The sequence below is a fragment of the Hyla sarda genome, chromosome 4 (genome assembly GCF_029499605.1).
Source record: "Hyla sarda isolate aHylSar1 chromosome 4, aHylSar1.hap1, whole genome shotgun sequence".
NCBI lineage: Eukaryota > Metazoa > Chordata > Amphibia > Anura > Hylidae > Hyla > Hyla sarda.
The window spans coordinates 321425185-321448006 of record NC_079192.1 but is presented as its reverse complement, the minus strand read 5'-3'; the positions used below and the strand labels follow the sequence as shown (position 1 = coordinate 321448006).

Genomic DNA, 22822 nt, shown 5'->3' with positions numbered 1-22822 from the left:
CTACAGTCGGAGTTAGTGCTTGGTGGCTGTCATGTCATCGAAAGTTTTCTGCAACATCCCTTCAGGTATCATACTGCCAACCAGAATATCAGCAGAGCGTAAGCTTATTGGACTGTGAGAAACGTAATGCTTTAGTCACTACACTTTCACAAGAAAATAGGCACCATAGACTTTCAATATTAGTAAATCTGCTGAAAAAGCATCATTTAAAGGAACAGTGACCAAATATCCATTCGTCTGGCTCAAAAGCTGTCACATTCCAAGCTGTGATAAAGAAACTGCATTGTACTGGATTTGCACAAGAAGTTTTAGTAAAGTGTTAAAGTTGTTTCACAGAATCCTAGTGTCCAGAGGTTTCATCCCTGCACTTTGCACTAGAGCTTATTGTGTTTACAGGGAACATCAGGTTAGCTACACCACCTTGCCACATGACATAACCCTTGAAGTACTACTACCCCCAGCTGACCTGTGTTGACACTGTCCAATGTGCTACACTGGTAATTGATTATTTTGACTGATATCTGCCAGCCTGGAATCAATGATGGAGAACACAGTAGATTGCTCATGTCTGTGTTTACGCACAGGTAAAGGATCTGGTTGGGGAGCAGCTTTTCAGCCGTTATGATGAATTCCTCCTGCGATCAAGCCTGGAATTAATGCCTGATATTGTTTACTGCCCCCGACCAAGCTGCCAGACACCAGTCATGCAAGAGCCAGACAAAAGAATGGGAATTTGTTCAGCCTGCCAATATGCGTTTTGTGTCTACTGCAAATTGGGCTTCCATGGATTCTACCCTTGCGTAGTATCTAAAGGTATGTTCTGTAGTTCTTTACACAGATACATTCCCTATGTTTTATGATAACTAAAAAGTACTAACCTGGCAAAAAAATTTGCTCTGCTACATTGTATAATGAAACAAGGGAACCCTGCAGATATTATATTAATCCTGCAGGTTTAAGTATCAAGAATTCAGTCTATTGTGTATATTGTAGAAATGGTTTTCAAGCCAGTGTGCCATCGCTTTCAATCTTCATCTTCTCAGGTTATTGTACATGGGACCTAAAATCTCTTCCTTTATGTTGTTACTAGTGGTTATATGATTTGAACACAAAAAGTAGTTCTTATTACCCTGTAGGGTGCCTGTCTGAGGCATAATGATAACTGGTATTAAAGGGGTACTCCCATGCCCCAGCCTTCTGAACATCTGGGTCAGAAGGCTTGGAGCTGCGGTAGTGACGTCTCGTGACGTCACACCCCCTCCATTGATGTCTATGGAAGGGGGCGTGACGAATGTAGACATCAATGGAGGGGGTGTGACATCATGAGGGGGCGTGGCCGTGACGTCATCACTGTGGCTCCAAGCCTTCTGAACCGGATGTTCAGAAGGCTGGGGCATGGGAGTCCCTTTTCACACTTAGCTTTCCTGGCTGGATTTTGGCAAGTAATGGCCTAATGATATAACCTATATTTTGTCTTTTGTATTTTATAAAGACTTTGGTTAGAAAACATATTGTCTCTTTTCTCAATCCCTCCCAGCAAGACTTCTCGAATTGGCTGAAGAGTATTTTGCTGCGAACGCAAAAAAAAAGAAAGAAATGTTGATGAGATATGCAGGGCTTGGGACTGTTGAAGATATGAAGAATAAGGAGTGGATAAAGGAGAACTCAAAGCCCTGCCCTAGCTGTAAAAGTCCCATTCAGGTAAAATATCACAGACAGAACTTACAGAGAATTGGAAAAGAGGGTTCTGATAATTACCAGAAAATCCAATGCAAAAAGTACCAATCTAAAGCATAACTTTTATTAAAGTAATGCCATTAAAAAAGAACACTAAAAACTAGTGAGACCCAATATAAATCTGCTCAATACCAGGAAGGCTATCAATATTAGTAACTCACTGACCAGCAGTTCAAAACCAGTAAACAAAATCTACTGATCAAGTGGAAACACATAAGCACAATGCTGGTTGAGAGTAGGCCAAAATATATATGACAAAGACAGCTGTCATTACTCAAAAAGGTATAGGAACAGTATGTCAGGAGTGCCTTGAGGAAGCTCGCACTATTATGAATGGTAAGCTGTGCCCTATGCTTAGGCAAAGTAATCGCCCTAAGAAGAGCTGCCCGGCACATAAACCTGTCCCTCGCTATTACACCCTATCTTTCCAGGGGGACCACCTCTTGGTGTTATGTGCCCCTGGAGAAGTGGACGAGCTAATGCCTAGTATGTCAGCAACAGAGGATTAGTAACACAACAATGCAACCTACTGAGTTCTACCTTAATAATGATACAGGTATCCTGCAATGTGTACCATGAAGAAGAGAGACACTTCATAGACATCAGCACAAACATAAGTACAACAGCAAACAACATTTTTTGTATCAATATATCAGAATAATACTTATTACCATCAACCTATTGTGTACTCCTACACAAATATCATAGCAGAAAAAGAGAATGGAGACACTTATAATGTAAAAATTATATAACTTTATTGAATATACATTAAAAATTAATTAATTTAAAATCACAGATAGGGAGAAGCATCCACAAAGTGGAAAGACAAAGGCGTTGCTCACAGACAGATCCACATTAATAAGTTATATAAGGAAAAGTAACATGGTGCATGGTCACACATGTGTGCATTAACAGCACATATATAGGCACAACAATGCTCTAATTATCATACAGTACAATGCACACAGTGAAGACAATAGGCATACCAAACTGTAACATCCAGTTCCTAACAGGGTCTGCTGGAGCAACGCCACCCCAACGCACGTTTCGGCGAGTCATTCGTCCTGGGGGTGGCGTTAACTCAGCAAGCAATCCTATTTAAGGTGGTGTCCACCAATCAGAATTTGCCATAAAATTACCTTTAGAGGAATCACCTGTCTGTCTGCTATAGTCGGCGCATAGAGTGCAGCCTCGGCTGGGCGACGCCACTTCCGGAGTCCGCGTCACACGCCAGATCACATGACGCGGTCGCATGACCGCATCACATGACCGGCCCTACAGACACAGACCCGGAAGAGCGCCGTCCCCCGGACCGCACTCATGTGCACAGCAGACATGAACATACTGGGTCTATTGATCAGCATTAACCCCGACGGCCCCGAACCCAAAATTGGGCGGAGCCGTCGTGTCCAGGCAGACCAAGAGATCCAGCATTTGATAGACTTACGCTTCATATACACTAACATAGGATACTGTCAATGAGGGTATATAACATTCATCAATAAATAGAAGGGTTATTATTAATTTGCTGTCATGATTGATAAATTCATAGATAAACATTTAAAAAAAATATATATATGTTATAAAAAATATATTGCTGTATATATATATATATATGTATTCAAAATAACAATAAAAATTATTATATTAACGATATAAAATAATAAAGAATAATAGTATTATAATTGTGAATAAAAATTGTGAATATTAATTAGATGTTAATAGTGGTAATAAGGTATAACTGTGCTAAATGGTTATAGTGCCATAGAAGAGGGGAGCATTAATAATAATAATAGAAAATTATATGGAAAAGTGAATGTATGAGAAGTATATGTGATGTGTAAAATATGAAATCAAATACATTATATATATATGCATATCCATACACATAAAATGTGATACTGTGTTTAATATATAATATGAGAAGTGAATGATGATATAAAATAAATAGTAAAAAAGGGGAAGTAATAAATTAATACTACTGTAAAGTGCAAGTGCAATATAAAGAAATATATATGTAATGTATGCATAATTATATATATGCATAAAAAACATATAAAGAAAATGTGAAAATTATATAAAAGTTTATAATCATAAATGTAATAAAAATTGTTGTAATAATAAAAATTAATTCATACAGCAATCAATTAAAAAGATGGAAATTGTATAGTGAATAATAAATACAGTGCAAAATTATATATATAAAGATGAGTGTATATGTGCATGAGCCCATATTTGCACCTACAAAAATACACTCATAGCGATAGTGAAAAAAGTGAAAAAATATATATAAGGGTATCCCAAATATCAAGTGATACACAAAAAACGTGAATGGTGAAAAACAAATAAGAATTAGAAAAATGAAAAATTTGAATGGGATACAAGGAAATGTATAAAAAGGGGAAGCGAGAAGAGGAGGGAAAGGGGGGGGGAAGGGAAAAAGGGAGGGGGAAGGTGAAAATAATTTTTATTGTTATTTTGAATACATATATATATATGTAGCAATATATTTTTTTATAACATATATATATTTTTTTTAAATGTTTATCTATGAATTTATCAATCATGACAGCAAATTAATAATAACCCTTCTATTTATTGATGAATGTTATATACCCCCATTGACAGTATCCTATGTTAGTGTATATGAAGCGTAAGTCTATCAAATGCTGGATCTCTTGGTCTGCCTGGACACGACGGCTCCGCCCAATTTTGGGTTCGGGGCCGTCGGGGTTAATGCTGATCAATAGACCCAGTATGTTCATGTCTGCTGTGCGCATGAGTGCGGTCCAGGGGACGGCGCTCTTCCGGGTCTGTGTCTGTAGGGCCGGTCATGTGATGCGGTCATGCGACCGCGTCATGTGATCTGGCGTGTGACGCGGATTCCGGAAGTGGCGTCGCCCAGCCGAGGCTGCACTCTATGCGCCGACTATAGCAGACAGACAGGTGATTCCTCTAAAGGTAATTTTATGGCAAATTCTGATTGGTGGACACCACCTTAAATAGGATTGCTTGCTGAGTTAACGCCACCCCCAGGACGAATGACTCGCCGAAACGTGCGTTGGGGTGGCGTTGCTCCAGCAGACCCTGTTAGGAACTGGATGTTACAGTTTGGTATGCCTATTGTCTTCACTGTGTGCATTGTACTGTATGATAATTAGAGCATTGTTGTGCCTATATATGTGCTGTTAATGCACACATGTGTGACCATGCACCATGTTACTTTTCCTTATATAACTTATTAATGTGGATCTGTCTGTGAGCAACGCCTTTGTCTTTCCACTTTGTGGATGCTTCTCCCTATCTGTGATTTTAAATTAATTAATTTTTAATGTATATTCAATAAAGTTATATAATTTTTACATTATAAGTGTCTCCATTCTCTTTTTCTGCTATGATATCAGCACAAATATAAATGACCTAAAAATCCTAATCATCCAGCATATGGATAATAGAGCAATAGCTGTCCCAATGTGAGATAAAGTGTCCATGGGTATGATAACCACCTAGGTCCAACCAATAAGGCACTCACTACAAATACATCAGAAAATGTCATGCCTAATGTGGCAGTTGTGCATGCGTGGAAGTGAGGCCTGGGAGATAGCACTGTATACCTCCATCACTGTGCTGTGGTGGAACGTAGACCCAGGTCGAGACCTAGCAGTTGGGGCAGGTGATGTGAATTTACCATGCCCCCACGTATGTAACCTGCTTTTGCTACTAGACAGATATAATAAAACTAATAAGGGAAAATAACAAATAATAGGTGTATGTGATATCAACTGATTGGGAGAATCTGGATAATGTATACAATGGCAAATTTAAATAACAGGGGTGGGGGTGTAGATGGTGATTCCTTAGTATCCCTAAATATTATGCATACATGCTAAATACTCGAGATGAGTTTAGACATGGAAACTGATACATCAGGTGGCCTCTAAACTGAGAAAGGCATCATAAAATGTAACATAAAAAATAGAATTCCTGGACATGGCAGGCCACAGGAGAAATTATGCCTGTTTACTACGTCCCCATGTGCTGGAGCCCCTTCATTCTGAAAATCTATGGTGGCCTTGGGTTTAGACTATATTAAAGGGGTTGTGCGCTGCCCTGACTTTCGGAGCTCCGCACACAGCGTCCGGAAGTTCATTACTCCGAATGCTGTGTGCGGGCTTCCGTGTTCGCAGCCGCCGGGCGTGACGTCACGCCCGTCCCCTCGCGACGTCCAGCCCGCCCCCTCGTGACGTCTCGCCCGCCCCCTCAACGAAAGTCTATGGGAAGGGGGCACGAGGTCACGCCCGGCGGCCGCAAACACGGAAGCCCGCATACAGCGTTCGGAGTAATGAACTTCCGGACGCTGTTAGCGCAGCTCCGAAAATTAGGGCACCGCACAACCCCTTTAAGATGGTCTTCCTACACATATATATGATTTGTTAAGAATGACTTGTTCCTTTAGATAAACCGTTTCTTTCTTTTACAGAAAAATGATGGCTGTAACAAGATGACTTGCACTGCGTGTAAGCAGTTCTTCTGCTGGATGTGTATGACGATCCTGCCTCAAGTGGACCCATATAAACATTATGCGGATCCTGCAGAGTGTAGAAATCGGTATGTATACACAAGTTAAAAAAGATGACAAGTTCTTCAGAGCTGATCCTTTATTGTAACCTGATCCTGCGTTTTCATAAATGCCTATGGGTTAATGTGTTTTACATGTTTGTATGCTTTAACCTGGCTGCTATAAGAAAAGATGATTCTTAAAGAAGTCTCATGCATAAAAAGTTATCCCCTATCTGCAGGACTGGTGGGACCCTCTGCGATCTCCTGTACGGGCCCTCTGGTCTTCCTGGGAATGGAGCGCCATGACCCCTGCATGAAGCGGCGACCGACACCCTCCTCCGTATAGCTCTATGGGAGTGTCGGAGATAGCCAAACAGGGTGTCGGCTGTGGCTTCGTGCAGGGGTCAGCATGCCCCGTTACCAGGGAGAGCAGAGGCCCATGCAGAAGATCGTGGGGGGTCCCAGCAGTCGGCTCCCCCCCCCATGATCTAAAATATCCTCTATTCTCCGGATAGGGGATACGTTTTTCTGCATGACATATCTCCTTCAAGAGTGCTGGCTTTGTGCCTTTCCTGTATAAGGATTGTCAGTGTTTAATTATTGCAGATACTAATTTTTTTTCCATTGATCCTTAAAACCTCTATATACAGAAGGCTAGAAAATGACAGAAGATAGACCAGAGTACAAGGATGGTTATCAATGAGAACAAGAAGAATAAAGAACAGTTCAACAGTTCCACATCCCTATGGCCACCTGCCTTACAGAAGAGATAGATATTTGACAAAGAGATAGATGTTTGACAATGTAGAAGCTCGTAGGAGTACCAGGCATTGAATTGTTTTATGGATTTGTGAAGTTGTAAAAAGTGAGATTTAATAAACAATTTATTAAAGTTTATAAAAGAAAAGTTTAGCTATTGTTTTTTCTTTATGTAGTGTGGTGTTGAACCAGTCCATATGAAAGAAGCAATCTACATTTGTGGATATGAGGGGGATATAATGGTACTAGATTAGCCCAGTGCTGAAGAATTTTCTTTATAGCTCTACACCATATGTACAGAAAATATCTCATCAGCCCCACTAAGATGGTTGTCACAAAGTATAATAAAGGGTTATTCTGATATCCTAATTTTTTTTTAGATTTTGCTGGTAGCAATGTAAAAATTAAAAATAAGTGATGCTCACCTACCCGGGTCCCCCACAGCTCCCATTTCCGTGCCTTCTTCCACTCTTGTCACTTGTTCTGAGATAGGCACCTCAGTAGGACCTTCCACTCAGCCAATCACTGGCTGAGGTGAGACACAGCTGCTGTTATTGATTGGCTGAGCAGGCAGGTCCTGTAGCCAATCACTGGCTGAGGTGAGACACAGCTGCTGCTATTGATTGGCTGAGCATGCAGGTCCTGCAGCCAATCACTGGCTGAGGTGAGACACAGCTGCTGCTATTGATTGGCTAAGCAGGCAGGTCCTGCAGAGAAGACCCCTCTCGGCAGTAGCAACAAGTGGTGTCAAGCAGTGATCAGAAGGTCCTGAAATAAGAGATGCAGGGGACCCGGGTTAATGAAAATCACAATTTTTTTTTATGTAACTGAGCCCCCCAGCTAAATACGATATTGTCTACTCAAATATTAATTCAGTTGAAATCTTAAATGTGTTTGAACTATGTGTTTCCAACTATAAAGGTATAAATGTTTTAGGGCATTTACAAAAGTTATAAATGAGGATATATCTCATCACTAGATAACTTAGACCAGAGTTATATAAGCTCTATAAAACATTATCATTGCCATGTCTTGGTTACTTGCTTATAGGGGGATAGGATTGTCCTGTTATAAGACTAACTAAGAAGTGCAGACCGGTCTAGAGAACGCAGACTACACACAGTGGTGTTATCAAATGTTCTGCTTTATTGTAAAAAGGCTTGGTCTTTATACAGCACAAGGAGAGACATACAAAGTCACCAATTAAGAATATAAAATAATACATCAAAACTCTTATCTGTGGCCTGTAACTAAAGTATGGGGCTAAATGTCCTTTCTTTTGTAAAAAAATAACATACAGGTATGACTTAACGGGTCACATACAATTAAACTATGGCATATTAGGAACGGCTGGGAAAAAAATGAAAATAAAATTAGAATCACCTGCCCCGATACTTGCCAATAATTGGCTGTTGTGATGACCGGCCACTGATTAGCTCAGCATACACTCGGCCTTAATGATCAACCTATCCATGGTCTCATGATTCTATAGATCATGCTCTTTCAGGTCTGACATGAGCATGCTTTTTTTTTTTTATAGTTTAAGTCCTCCCGTATTTTAAGGGCTTTGGGATATTATGTAATTAATATAATGTACGGTATTTGTATTTTACACAAACAATGGGAGGAGGGAGACAGGCCATAAGCCCCATCTAAGTAGGCTGATAAGTTGCTGGCCTCACAGGTGCACCTTAATGCGCTACCTATAGTGTTGATACAGCAACGGACCAAAAATGCAGGATCTGCACCCCATCAAAAATGCATAACGACATTTGGAGTTAGCATCTCCTGCCATGTGAGGCCACACCTTTGTAATTGTTCAAATATTACTTACTAATGCGCAATACCGTAAGAAAGAAAGGTAATCCTACACTCACCACTCGGATCAGATACCCGATGAAGGTAGGAAAGATGCGGGGTCCTTCTTTTCATCTTGCAACACCCAAGAAGAGTTACAGATTTTAAGCACTAAATCACTAGAGCACAGGGTAGTTTCATTGGCAGACAAGGAAGCTCGTCATTTCTGGTCTATTAACTCTTTACAAGCATACCTTGAATCGGGAAGAGCACCCAGAGAGCTGAGAAGCTTTAAAGTTCCCTCACTTTTTCAGGACAGCTAAGTATTTATGGAAAGCTGGAAGAAAGAACACATGCAGCATGCCCTGAATTTAGTTGAAATTGTTTTGGAACAACACAAAATTGAGTATAATAAAATTACTGAAAATCTTTGTAGATCGAAAACTGAGTTGAGAACAAGATTATCAGATACCCAGGCGACTATGTTTTTTAAGAACCTAGATTAAAACATGGCGTTATTGCAAATCGAAATAAAGGAAATTAAACGAGACAAATTTTTATGGGACAAACGTGATTATGATACTGACAATGTATTCTCGTGGAATAGTCAAAAAAATTGTACTGGCAGAAAAACTAATAATGCCTACAGGAAAAGAGGTAACCGTAAACGCAGGAGATAAGATTTTTGGAACACTGAGTCTGATACGAGCTCCTCAGATGAGGCTCCTAGGGAGACTACTTCTAATATTAGGACACTTAGGGACCCCCTTTAGAAGGAGAACGAGGAGGGGAGGTAGAAAGAGACAGAGAAATACCCTAGAGGAAAGTTCTTCCAGAAACGGAAAGCAGTCTCCTGGACGGACTAGAAAATGAATGTATTGTGGAAAACCTTTCTGGAGAGATTATTCCTGACAATACTCTAAAAGCTTTGTCCAGGGGCCTTAACTTTGGTCTGGCTGAGGATTCTGATTATACATTATTTGAAATTGATTTGTTTAGAGCTATTAGAAAAAATAATTTGAAAAAGTTCTTTACTCAACATAATAATAGTACTGTCTCTAGCCAGACAGAGGGCAACAGCCCCTGTAAAATCGGTCCCTTGGGCTTTTGCCCAGGGATTGATTTTAGCACTGAGGATATGAAGTTCATGAGAATGCTGGCTGAATTGGCAGCAGATGAACCCATGATGCATACCAGTTCTCCCTCTGAAAATACACCTATCCATGGAAACTTTAACGGAGGTAATCCCTCCACATTTAATCCACCATTGATCCCAGGCAGTCCCATTGAACCAGGTAATTGCCTAGGGCCTAAATAGTAGCTGCTTTTACAATAATGGGTCCAGCAGTAAGGACCAAAATAATAATGTGAACAAAACTCCCAAAGAAAATAGTGAAAAGACAGGTCTTGCACTAATTATAAGGCAAGAATGGGGAGAAACTAAAACTTAGCTTTTACTGATTATAGATAAAAAATCAAATAACAAAACCAAGTGTAACCAAGTGTATAGACCAAAGTCTAAAATGGCCGAATATATTCAAAAGAAGGCTATAACAGTCCTTCCATGGATATAGTTAGTGGACAATGGTTATCCGGAGGCTATAGATCCAGCCTCACCAATGATAACTCTAAAGAATAGTATCAAGAATTATAAACCTCAACATAAGGATGTCCAACGCGTTTCTGTCACATTGTAGTGACATCATCAGGGGTAAAACTTATGTAGTGGCTGAACTAGTGTTGTGCTATAGTGCAAAAAGCCGCACACTTATGTTCGGTCCAAGAACTCAGTATTACATGTGAAAAATACTACTCAGTCATAGCATATCCAAGGGGGATGGCAGCCCATGATATCAGGCATGCCTTTTTAAATCTTAGTAAAAAAAACCAGCCAGATGGATATATGTTTCAGCCGCGAGACCACAGGAACCTATAGAGGAGAAAAAGAAAGATACACATATTGTATATGCACTTCATAGTACTCGTTCCTGCAAAAGAAAATCCTCCCCATATTTTATGCATTTACTCACAGCCTTCCATGGGCATGTCAGATTACCTAAAAGGAAAAAATGCAAAAAAAATCCCATTCAGCCAAATGATCCTACTTTAGGGGAAGCAAGGCTAGGGATAGGGGTGAAAACCGCTCAGCGGGGTACTCACGATCTCTATCTTTCGGCACATATACGGTGCAGCGCATACCTGCATTAGCAGGGAGCCGAACTGTTCGGCTTCAGAGCGCTGTCAACTCGTGTCAGCGGCGCCTGACGTAATATCCACTTCCCTTGCTGTGCCGCGTCAGAGCGGTCACACCCCCGTCTGACGTCAGTAAGGGAGGGGCGTGGCCCTGTGCTCCGAGCCGCACTCGGTCCAGCAGGAGAAGATACAAAGTAAAACAGTGATTTCTGGCACTCAGTACATAGAGTCCCGTCACTGGAAACACCCATAGCATATCTGGTTGTATCAGAGCACCGAACCCACAGCCATAAACATAATGGTAAGTGGATAGGGTGTTAGAAAAACTATTAATTGTATTAATTCTATATATGATGGTTTTTACAGATTGGAAAAAATAATTAGGTAGCAATAATTAGCCCCTTAGGGGGCCCCCTGCCAGCTGCTCAGTGGGGGGGGGGGCAACTGTTTTAAAGTGGCCACAGCGCCGGCTGCTTGTTAAAGATTAGCAACCTGGCCGCGGCCACTTTAAAACAGTGACCAGCGGCGGTCCCGGACACTTCTACTTTTTCTAGGTTTCATATTTCCTTACCTAGCCGCGCTCGGCAGGCTCAGGTAATGCGGAGGCTCTTGTGGGCTGTGTGGATAATATGACGAGTGATGTCTCCTGCCGGGTCCTCTACGCGGCATCAGGGACCTCACTCCTCATTTCCTGCAGCTGTGGTGTAGTGAAGAAAACTGTGTCTTGAAGCGTTCTGTGTCCGTGGCTGCAGGAAATGAGGGGTGACGTCCCAGATGCCGCACAGAGGTGCCGGAGGAGATGTCACTCGTCATATTATCCACACAGCCCACAAGACCTGCCGCATTACCTGAGCCTGCCGAGCGCGGCCAGGTAAGAAAATATGAAAGATAGAAAAAGTAGGGGGGGGGGGAGCAATGAGCAGGGGAACTATACTGCCAACCTAATGTGGGGGAACATACTGCCAACCTAATGGGGGGTACTATACTGCCAACCTAATGTGGGGGAACATACTGCCAACCTAATGGGGGGGAACTATACTGCCAACCTAATGGCGGGGAACTGCAATCTAATGTGGGGGAACATACTGCCAACCTAATGGGGGGGGGGGGGGAACTATACTGCCAACCTAATGGGGGGGGGGGACTGCAAACTAATGTGGGGGAACATACTGCCAACCTAATGTGGGGGAACTATACTGCCTACCTAAAGTGGGGGAACATACTGCAACCTAATGTGGGGGAACATACTGCCAACCTAATGTGGGGAAGGTATACTGCCAACCTAATGTGGGGGAACATGTGCTCCTGACCCATAATGCCCCCCTGACATGTGCTCCTGACCTATATGCCTCCTGACATGTGCCCCCGACCTATAATGCCCCCTGACATGTGCTCCTGACCTATAATGCCCCCCTGACATGTGCTCCTGACCTATAATGCCTATAATATTTTTTTTCTTGTTCTCCTCCTCTAAAACCTAGGTGCATCTTATGGTCAGGTACATCTTATGGAGCGAAAAATACGGTATGTTATAAAAGAGTAGATAACATGTAAAAGTACCTTCTTAGTGTATTTCATGCTGTGTAGTTGCCATAGATTTTATATAGGTAAAACTGAGAGGCAACTTCGTACTAGGATACGGGAACATTTATACTCCATAAGAAAAGGAGGAGGTTCCCCGAGATTTGTACAACACATGCAGGAAATCCACGGAGATAACTATGAGCAACTAAGGTTTGGAGGTTTGGAACAGATTGCTGAATTCCATAACAGAAGTCGTTCATTGCTTCAAGCTGAAGACCGTTGGATTCTACGTCTGGAAGCCCAGGGCCCATAAGGTTTGAACGACAGGCTAGACATGTCTCCGTTCCTATAATCCACTCCTTCATTTTGTTTATTTATAGTATGTTTGCTACAGGTTGTCCGCTTTATAAATCCCCTAATGATGAATATTTTGTATATTACTTAGTTTTTCTATTTTTCAAGCTCTTTTGTATGTTTTACCTGCACCTGTGACGTACGTCTCTTGATTACATGAACATCACCTTGCACTATATCTTTTGCATGGCACGATGACGTTAACGAGGCCGGAAGAAGCGCATAATCTGTGCGTGAAACCGCTGGAAGACACTTCTGAGCGCCCCACGCCAAGCACACCTGCCAGTCAGATGGATTACTCCTGAGGAGCCGGACACATTGAATCCGAGCGGTGAGTGCAGGATTACCTTTCTTTCTTACGGTATTGCTCATATTTGGTTTCATTGATCCTAGCACCACCGAGGGACAATCATACATCTGTCAGTTCACTAAGTGTATCCTTTCATACTCCTATGGTATTAGTGTCATTTCCCGTACCTGCAGTGGTGCCACTCGTATTTGCTTTATACTATTGCGTCAGATCATTGTTACTTACTAATGCGCCTGTATCCTCACTATAGGTAGCATTAAGGAGCACCTATGAGGCGGGCAACTTACCAGCCTACTTAGGTTGGGCTTATGGCTTGTCTCCCTCCTCCCATTGTATGTGTATAACCACACTGGAGTTGACCTGGGAGCAGTCTATGAGTCGGACTTAATGCTGCTGTAATTGCCCACTGGCCCCTGGTTTTGCTTATGACGCACAGGTAGGTAAGTGTTAGGTCCCGTGCCACTTGAGAAACCTTGGTGTGGTGTGCGGGCTCAGGTATGTCCTTCATCTAAGGATATACTGGCTAATGTCTCAATTTTACATCAGTTTTGAGGGTTAGCCAATGTCATTGTACATCTACCACAGTTATGAACCTACATTCTGATTTATATTATTCCTAATGTCCAAAATCTGCACCTATTCATCTGGTGTAGGATGCCATTATGGTACTTGTGGTTTGTTGCAGGCATCCTCCATTGTATGCATATTTATGCTGGGGATTGCCCATAGCAACGGACCACAAGTGCAGGATCTGCCACCATCAAAAATGCATATCGACATGGTGGGTCAGCATCTCCTGCCATGTAAGGCCACACCTTTGTAATTGTTCAAATAATCCTCACTTGTGTTGCTGGTAGGACATAAGGGAAGTACTAATTTCTAATGATTATTTATTTTCTATTAATCCTGCAGCAGCACACAAATATCCCTTACTTATTTATTTATCTATTTTGCTATATTATTTTCTTCTTATTAGTACATACTGTGTGCTGTAGAGGAGGGTGGTTAATTATTTAATTATTTCGTTGTATTGTTTTATTCATCTATCCTACCAGCTCTACAGGGGCAGAATACCCCACTTGTGCTGCTGTAGGACAAAGGTAAAACAAATAATTGTTAGTAATGGATGCTTTTTTCAGAGTGCTGAAGAGACTTTCATCTATTCTTTTCAACTTTTTTTTATAAAAAGAAAACTTTATTGAATAGAGACAGTTCAAATAAAATTTAGTACACATTAAATTGAGAGCTATAAACAGACAATGCACTAAACCAAGAGCAAAAATCACATGGGAGGCAAAAAAGTAAACTAAATATTACTCATAGGGTGCAAATTTTATTATGGCAGTAGCAGGCACGTAGGCAGTCTGGGTTAAAATGTAGGAAAATCAGCAAGTAGACACAATCCTTAGAGAGGCACTGTCATTATGAAAAACTTTTTATATTTTCTAGTACTACTGATAAGATGACTTTTTTTTAAATATACATTTATATAAAAAAAATTAAATTTTACTAAAAAAAAAAAATCAAAAATGTAAAAAGTGGCCACTAGGGGGTCATCTGTCTTTTTTCAAACAGACTACTCTCTATTTTGCAGCATACTGGATACCGGCCGTAAAGTGTGTTGGTATCCAGTATAGGAGATCACCATTGCACCACTGCAGCCTTCAGATGTTCGTAAACTACAACTCCCATGATGGGAGTTGTAGTTTTGCAACAGCTGGGGGTACAATCTTTGTAAAACTCTGTTTTAGAGCTGTGTATTCTCCAGCTGTGTGCTTCCAGCTCTTGCAAAGCTACAGACAATGGATGTGTGGGCATGCTGGGAGTTGTAGTTTTGCAACAACACTAAAGGCAACACTGCTTTAACACAGTGATTTACAAACAGCTCCAGCTGTTGCAATGCAAAACTACAACTCCCAGCTTGCTTGAACAGCCAAAGCTTTCTCTGACTCCTGAATGACAACTCAGTAGGGACTTATTAGGGATATAGGTTGAACTTGATGGACTCTGGTCTTTTTTCAACTTTATTAACTATGTTACTATGTAAAGAAGCTGATCAGACATTCAGGAGTCTGTGAAAGCTGAATGGCACACATAGTGACAGCTATGTTGATTAGCATCCAGCTTTACTAGGAACAGATAGAAAATGTATGCATAAACACTACTGTGCAGTGATTTGCAGACTGCCAGGATGCCCCCATACTCAGAGCAGATGTGTCATCCACAGTGAGGAAGAGAGATGGACATGTGGTAGGCCTCTGGGGTAGGGGTAGTGTAGTCAGGGTTTTGCTTCAGTATATCAGGGGTTAAGGTAAACCCTATTGTTCGTGACGCCAGGCTGAGAGGTAATTCTCCGGCCTATCGCCGCCCTTCCCAGTAACGATAGGTGCATGCATAAAATGACTGAAGGTCCACAAGGTAGTTGAACTTGAACTTGGATAAACTTTACTTAAAGACTTGCGGTACATCCGATGAACAGTAACAGTCTCATTAACACAGTCTCCATACACTTCAGTGACTGACAGTTGTTGCGGACCTTGACTTTTGATATAAGTCTCTGAATTTAGGGTTATTTGCGAAGATCCGTCCGGATTTGGGGGTTAGATAAGGTCCGGTGATCTTGCAGGGTGCTTAGGGATTGATTACACTCACAGTTTTGTAGAGATCAGCCGTCGCCGCAAGGCTCGGGCTTAAACTCACTGATGACAGCAGCGCAGATCCTTCCCTGTCAACAGCCCACGAGGAAAGAGAGAGAATAATGGCTGCCGCTCACTTATATGGGCAGGACCATTTTGGATTGGTCCAAGTCAGCTGTCACTCACCGTTACATAGCTTGATGGGTAAACACCTGACTTCCTCCAAAGGTCCTTGAACTACAAACCATAGAGTCTTTGGAACGCAGGTCCTGCGATGCTAACTAGGTAAGTACACTTACTATATAAATATATACATTAAATTTAAATAATTTTAATTACAAAAGGGGTGACAAGGGGCTTACTAAGGATGAGGACCCCACCTAAACCTAGGGACTCTGACTTTGGGGACCTCACCACAAGGCAACTGAGGCAATCCGGTGCCGGGACATCCCCTTACTTAAAATAAGTCGACCCCGATGCCTGTCCCCTAAGGCAGAGGAACTAGGACAGACTTAAGCAGGATCTCTAACTAGTCAGAATCTATATCCTGACAAACTTTTATACATATTAGGCACTTTTAAACCTACTAGACATTTTCTAGGCCAGGGGTCCTCAAACTACGGCCCGCGGGCCACATGCGGCCCGCCGAGGACATTTATCCGGCCCGCCGCTGCCTGGGACATCCCTGTGTCCCGAAAGATGTTTTCGGGACACAGGTATGCGCTCTCGGAGACCCCGTGTTTACTTTAAAAACACAGGGGCCGCCGGGAAGGTGGTGCACGCAGGGACGTCACTGACACCGTGCGTGCGCCCATAGCAACGGAGCGCAGAGGAGCGGGGCAGCAATGAGGACATGCGCTGGCCAGCTAGGTAAGTGTTACCAGCGGCACGTCAGCTTCGGTGTTCCGACCACCGATCCTTCGGTCCCGGGACTTACTGCTATGTCCGGACGGGAGGAGCGGTGGTCGGAGCACTGAAGTGGGGGCAGAACACAGGCATACAGCCTCCAGCCATACACTGTATGGCTGGAGGCCGAATGTCTGTGGGGGAACATACTGCACCTAATGTGGGGAGCTATACTGCACCTAATTTGGGGGATCTATACTGCACCTAATGTGGGGGAACATGTTGCACCTAATGTGGGGGAACATGCTGCACCTAATTTGGGGGATTTATACTGCACCTAATGTGGGGGTACATGATTCACCTAATATGGGGGAACTATACTGCACCTAATGTGGGGAGCTATACTGCACCTAATGTGGGGGAACTGTACTGCACCTAATGTGGGGGAACTGTACTGCACCTAATGTGGGGGAACTATACTGTACCTAATGTGGGGGAACATGCTGCACCTAATGTGGGGAGCTGTACTGCACCTAATTTGGGGGAGCCATACTGCACCTAATGTGGGGGTACATGCTGCACCTAATGGGAGCTATACTGCCTCTAATGTGGGGGAACATTATACTTCACCTAATGTGGGGAGCTATACTGCACCTAATGTGGGGGAACATTATACTGCACCTAATGTGGGGGAACATTATACTGCACCTAATGTGGGGGAACATTATACTGCACCTAATGTGGGGAGCTATACTGCACCTAATTTGGGGGATCTCTACTGCACCTAATGTGGGGGTACATGCTGCACCTAATGGGAGCTATACTGCCCCTAATGTGGGGGAACATTATACTGCACCTAATGTGGGGAGTTATACTGCATCTAATGTGGGGGAACATTATACTGCACCTAATGTGGGGAGCTATACTGCACCTAATTTGGGGGATCTATACTGCACCTAATGTGGGGGAACATGCTGCACCTAATGTGGGGAGCTATACTGCACCTAATTTGGGGGATCTATACTGCACCTAATGTGGGGAGCTATACTGCACCTAATTTGGGGGATCTATACTGCACCTAATGTGGGGAGCTATACTGCACCTAATTTGGGGGATCTATACTGCACCTAATGTGGGGGTACATGCTGCACCTAATGGGAGCTATACTGCCCCTAATGTGGGGGAACATTATACTGCCCCTAATGTGGGGGAACATTACACTGCACCTAATGTGGGGAGCTATACTGCACCTAATGTGGGGGAACATTATACTGCACCTAATGTGGGGGAACATTATACTGCACCTAATGTGGGGAGCTATACTGCACCTAATTTGGGGGATCTATACTGCACCTAATGTGGGGGTACATGCTTCACCTAATGGGAGCTATACTGCCCCTAATGTGGGGGGAACATTATACTGCACCTAATGTGGGGAACTATACTGCACCTATTGTTGGGGAACATTATACTGCACCTAATGTGGGGGAACATTATACTGCACCTAATGTGGGGGAACATTATACTGCACCTAATGTGGGGAGCTATACTGCACCTAATTTGGGGATCTATACTGCACCTAATGTGGTGGTACATGCTGCACCTAATGGGAGCTATACTGCCCCTAATGTGGGGGAACATTATACTGCACCTAATGTGGGGAGCTATACTGCACCTAATGTTGGAGAACATTATACTGAACCTAATGTGGGGGAACATTATACTGCACCTAATGTGGGGAGCTATACTGCACCTAATTTGGGGGATCTATACTGCACCTAATGTGGGGGAACATGCTGCACCTAATGTGGGGAGCTATACTGCACCTCATTTGAGGGACCTATACTGCACCTAATGTGGGGAGCTATACTGCACCTAATGTAGGGGAACATTATACTGCATCTAATGTGGGGAGCTATACTGCACCTAATTTGGGGGAGCTATACTGCACCTAATTTGGGGATCTATACTGCACCTAATGTGGGGGAACATGCTGCACCTAATGTGGGGAGCTATACTGCACCTAATTTCGGGGATATATACTGCACCTAATGTGGGAGAACATTATACTGAACCTAATGTGGGGGAACATTATACTGCACCTAATGTGGGAGAACATTATAATGCACCTAATGTGGGGGAACATTATACTGCACCTAATGTGGGGAAATTGTACTGCACCTAATGTGGGGGGACTGTACTGCACCTAATGTGGGGGAACTGTACTGCACCTAATGTGGGGGAATTGTACTGCACCTAATGTGGGGGAATTATACTGCACCTAATGTGGGGGAATTGTACTGCACCTAATGTGGGGAATTGTACTGCACCTAATGTGGGGGAATTGTACTGTACCTAATGTGGGGGAATTGTACTGCACCTAATGTGGGGGAACTGTACTGCCAACCCTAATGTGGGGGAACTGTACTGCCAACCCTAATGTGTGGGAACTACAACCTGATGTGGAGGGATCTATACTGCCTACCTAATGTGTGTGTGTGTGTGGGGGGGGGGGGGGGGTTAGGGGGGAACTGTGCTGCGTACTTAAAGTGGTAGTCCACTAATAAGATATATAAGTGTGCATAGGAATTTGTTCATGTTTTGATATCTATAGTCCGGCCCTCCAACGGTCTGAGGGACCGTGAACTGGCCCCCCGTTTAAAAAGTTTGAGGACCCCTGTTCTAGGCATTTTAAACATTTTGTAGACTAATAATCCTACTAGACATCTAAGAAGGATTCTAAGACATTTAAGTTATCTAAGCAATTATGAAGCTATCTATAATATTATGAAGCTATCTAGACCTTTAGTTTCTAGCTTCTAAAACATTTTTATTAAGCTTACTATACATTTTAAAGCTTACTAGACAATTAGGCAGCTATCTAACATTTAGTTGCTAGCTCCTAAGACATTTTATTAGCTCTCTACACATCTTTATGAGGCTAACTGTTACGCCGAGCGCTCCGGGTCCCTGCTCCTCCCCGGAGCACTCGCGGCGTTCCTCTCTCTGCAGCGCCCCGGTCAGACCCGCTGACCGGGAGCGCTGCACTGACATTGCCGGCGGGGATGCGATTCGCATAGCGGGACGCGCCCGCTCGCGAATCGCATCCCAAGTCACTCACCTGTCCCGGCCCCCGGCTGTCATGTCCTGGCGCGCGCGGCTCCGCTCCTTAGGGCGCGCGCGCGCCAGCTCTCTAAGATTTAAAGGGCCAGTGCACCAATGATTGGTGCCTGGCCCAATTAGCCTAATTAGCTTCCACCTGCTCCCTGGCTATATTACCTCACTTCCCCTGCACTTCCTTGCCGGATCTTGTTGCCTTGTGCCAGTGAAAGCGTTAGTGTTGTCCAAAGCCTGTGTTTCCAGATCTTCTGCTATCCTCATTGACTACGAACCTTGCCACCTGCCCCGACCTTCTGCTACGTCTGACCTTGCCTCTGCCTAGTCCTTCTGTCCCACGCCTTCTCAGCAGTCAGCGAGGTTGAGCCGTTGCCGGTGGATACGACCTGGTTGCTACCGCCGCCGCAAGATCATCCCGCTTTGCGGCGGGCTCTGGTGAATACCAGTAGCATCTTAGAACCGGTCCACCGACACGGTCCACGCCAATCCCTCGCTGACACAGAGGATCCACATCCAGCTAGCCGAATCGTGACACTAACTAAGCATTAGCACAGCTCTTTATACCTTTAGTTTCAAGCCGACTAAACAATTTTATTATCTCACACATTTTATTTGCCAACAATGAGTTTCTTGTTAGTACACATAAGGTATACTGGCTAGCCGAAAGCTAGGTCACAGTAAGATTGGCTGCTAGGGTCTATCGGCTACACGCTACTTACCCCTAGAGCACTTCACATAACCTACCCAGGTTACTTTAAGAATTACGTGTTTCATTTGTTAGCTCGCAAGAGCACCTACTGGCCAGGTAGAGCATCTCACACGCAAAGAAGGAGAAGAAGAACCACTTAACAGTGGCAGGAATTGAGTTACAATAGGCTACAATCCCTAAAGTGTTTTCTTAAGTGAGATATTTACTTTGGTGTATGTACTAGAGAAACTTGAGGCAGTACATTTAAGTCAGTTAGTTGAGGTACTATGTGTGCAAGTACTATTTTAAGGGCAATCTTCCATATTATTTTTGTTAAGACAGGTGCTAGCGATGGGCGACAGCAATAATACTACCCTCGGAGGAGTCGGGGTGTCACCTATTTAGCAACTACTAAACACCTTTAGCATTCTATACATTTGTATGTACAAGAATCATTTACGTTTTTAGTGTTGAGTGTACACGTGCAACATACCGACATTTTTCGTGTACAGCTCTAACTCACTTTTTATGTACATAGACATTAGACTATCTTTCTATGCACACCCTTACCTACTTTTTATGTACACAGACACGAGGATACCTTCCTGTGTACAGGAACCATATACATATCTACTACAGAATTTACACAATTATCAACACTCCAACATGGTTCAGGGGCATTCACCTGATAAGTGCAACATTTAGCATAAATTTTATGAAGTTCTTATGAAGCTGCTAGTATATACATAAAACAGACGTGTAAGGATCAACAGTCCACCTACACTAGGAGTCCAATTAAAGGGAAATATACAAAGTGGCGTGTAAGGATCAGCAGTCCACCTACACTAAGAGTTCATGGAAGGGAAAGGTAAACACGGCCTTAACCACAACTCAGCCGGGTACAGTCCTTAATGAATCTCCTACTGGCTAGGAGTCTCTTGACTTAATAGTCAGGCACAAGCTTAGTGGTTACGTTGCTGAACTTTGAACTGGAACAATCTTAGCACAGTCCTGCTAGGCACAATTCTTGAACTTGGTTGCTGCAAAATAAAAGTGGTTAACACAAGAAACAATAGGACATTACTTTAGAGTCTCTTTAGAGGATGTTCTTCTTCACTCTTCTAGTGCCTCTCTGGGTTCCTCTGTATCTGCCAACATCAGGGGCAGGATTGGAATTAACATAGCTCTGCCACACCACATTGGTGAGGGTGGAGTGATTGATGGTAGGATTAGAAGAGGACACAGGCTTTCTAGCCGGGATCAAAGTGGGGCAATAGGGCTTGAGTACCATCTTCAAACAAGGATGGATCCATGACCCTTTCGTTGGTACCTGTGCAGGAGGCAAACTCTCATTGCTCCGAGAGGGCCCAGGTACTGACTTTGGTGGCCACAACTTTGGCCTACTTTCTTCATCCTGTGCAAAACTTGACTCTTGACGGTATGTAGAAGATGAAGAACTTGACTCTTTTCTGTATATAGAAGATGATGAACTTGACTCTTTGCTGTACATAGAAGATGATGAACTTGGCTGTTGAGGCTCCTCCTTGGGTACGCTGTGGAAGCTTTAGGAGCAGACCATTTCGGCCTCAAGTTGAAGGGATCGGACTCCCAATCAGTTGACGGAAAATATTTGAAGGGAAGCTGTATTGGGGCTATTGGTCTGGTGACCGCTGCAGCCCATTCTCCACAAAGGCTCTGGACGGGGGTGTACTCTACAATTTCACCCACCTCCAAGGTGTAGAACTTCTTATGGAGATATGGCCTTTGCACTGCTCGCCGGTTTACGAGGATGGTCTGCCCAGTGTGGCAGTCAAGGAGTGTCCCATAACCTCTGACCTTGTCGAACTTGGCCACAGTTGCTCTTCTTCTTTCTAATGGCTCCTCCCCTTCTCGGGGGTGATCCCATTTACGAATGTACAATGCCTCCATTTCTTCGGTGTTTTCTTGCCCCCGTACTTTCTCTTCTTGGGGCAAATGCACGTGCTTGGGGGCATAGAGTTCTTTGTGTCAGGCCTTTAGCTTTTCCATCAATTTGGCCAGCTCGGCTTCTTGACGGGCTCTTTCTTTTTCTGCAGTTGGGATTGGTGGGAGTGGCTTCCCAGGTAATGGTTGAAGTATTCTGTGCATGTACTCGATCAGCTCCGGCTCGTTTCCGAACACCCATTGCGGCAATTTTGGTGAGCACGGTCGTGCACTTGGCAAGCTTGATCGAGGTATGAAATCAGGGCTGGAGGAGGAAGAATAGGCTGCCTCTGGCGGGGTACTCACTGCAGACTCCTCCGATGGGATCTCGGCCCACGA

General features: G+C 43.4%; 1 protein-coding gene across 2 annotated transcripts in view; it reads left to right on the top strand.

The window, feature by feature from the left end:
- LOC130369548 (E3 ubiquitin-protein ligase RNF14-like) overlaps positions 1-22822 on the top strand; it is a 103836-nt gene that overhangs the window by 45883 nt on the left and 35131 nt on the right. Inside the window, exons 5-8 of one of the 2 annotated variants that reach the window (XR_008892811.1) lie at positions 585-813; positions 1538-1701; positions 6218-6345; positions 12528-13255. Coding sequence is in view for 1 of the 2 variants with exons in the window: in XM_056574918.1 (XP_056430893.1) it covers positions 585-813; positions 1538-1701; positions 6218-6345; positions 6948-6972 (546 nt within the window). In the remaining variant the exon portion in view is untranslated. Of the gene's footprint in view, positions 1-584; positions 814-1537; positions 1702-6217; positions 6346-6947; positions 7205-12527; positions 13256-22822 lie in introns of those variants that run through there. The other variant, XM_056574918.1, reaches the window with a different exon arrangement.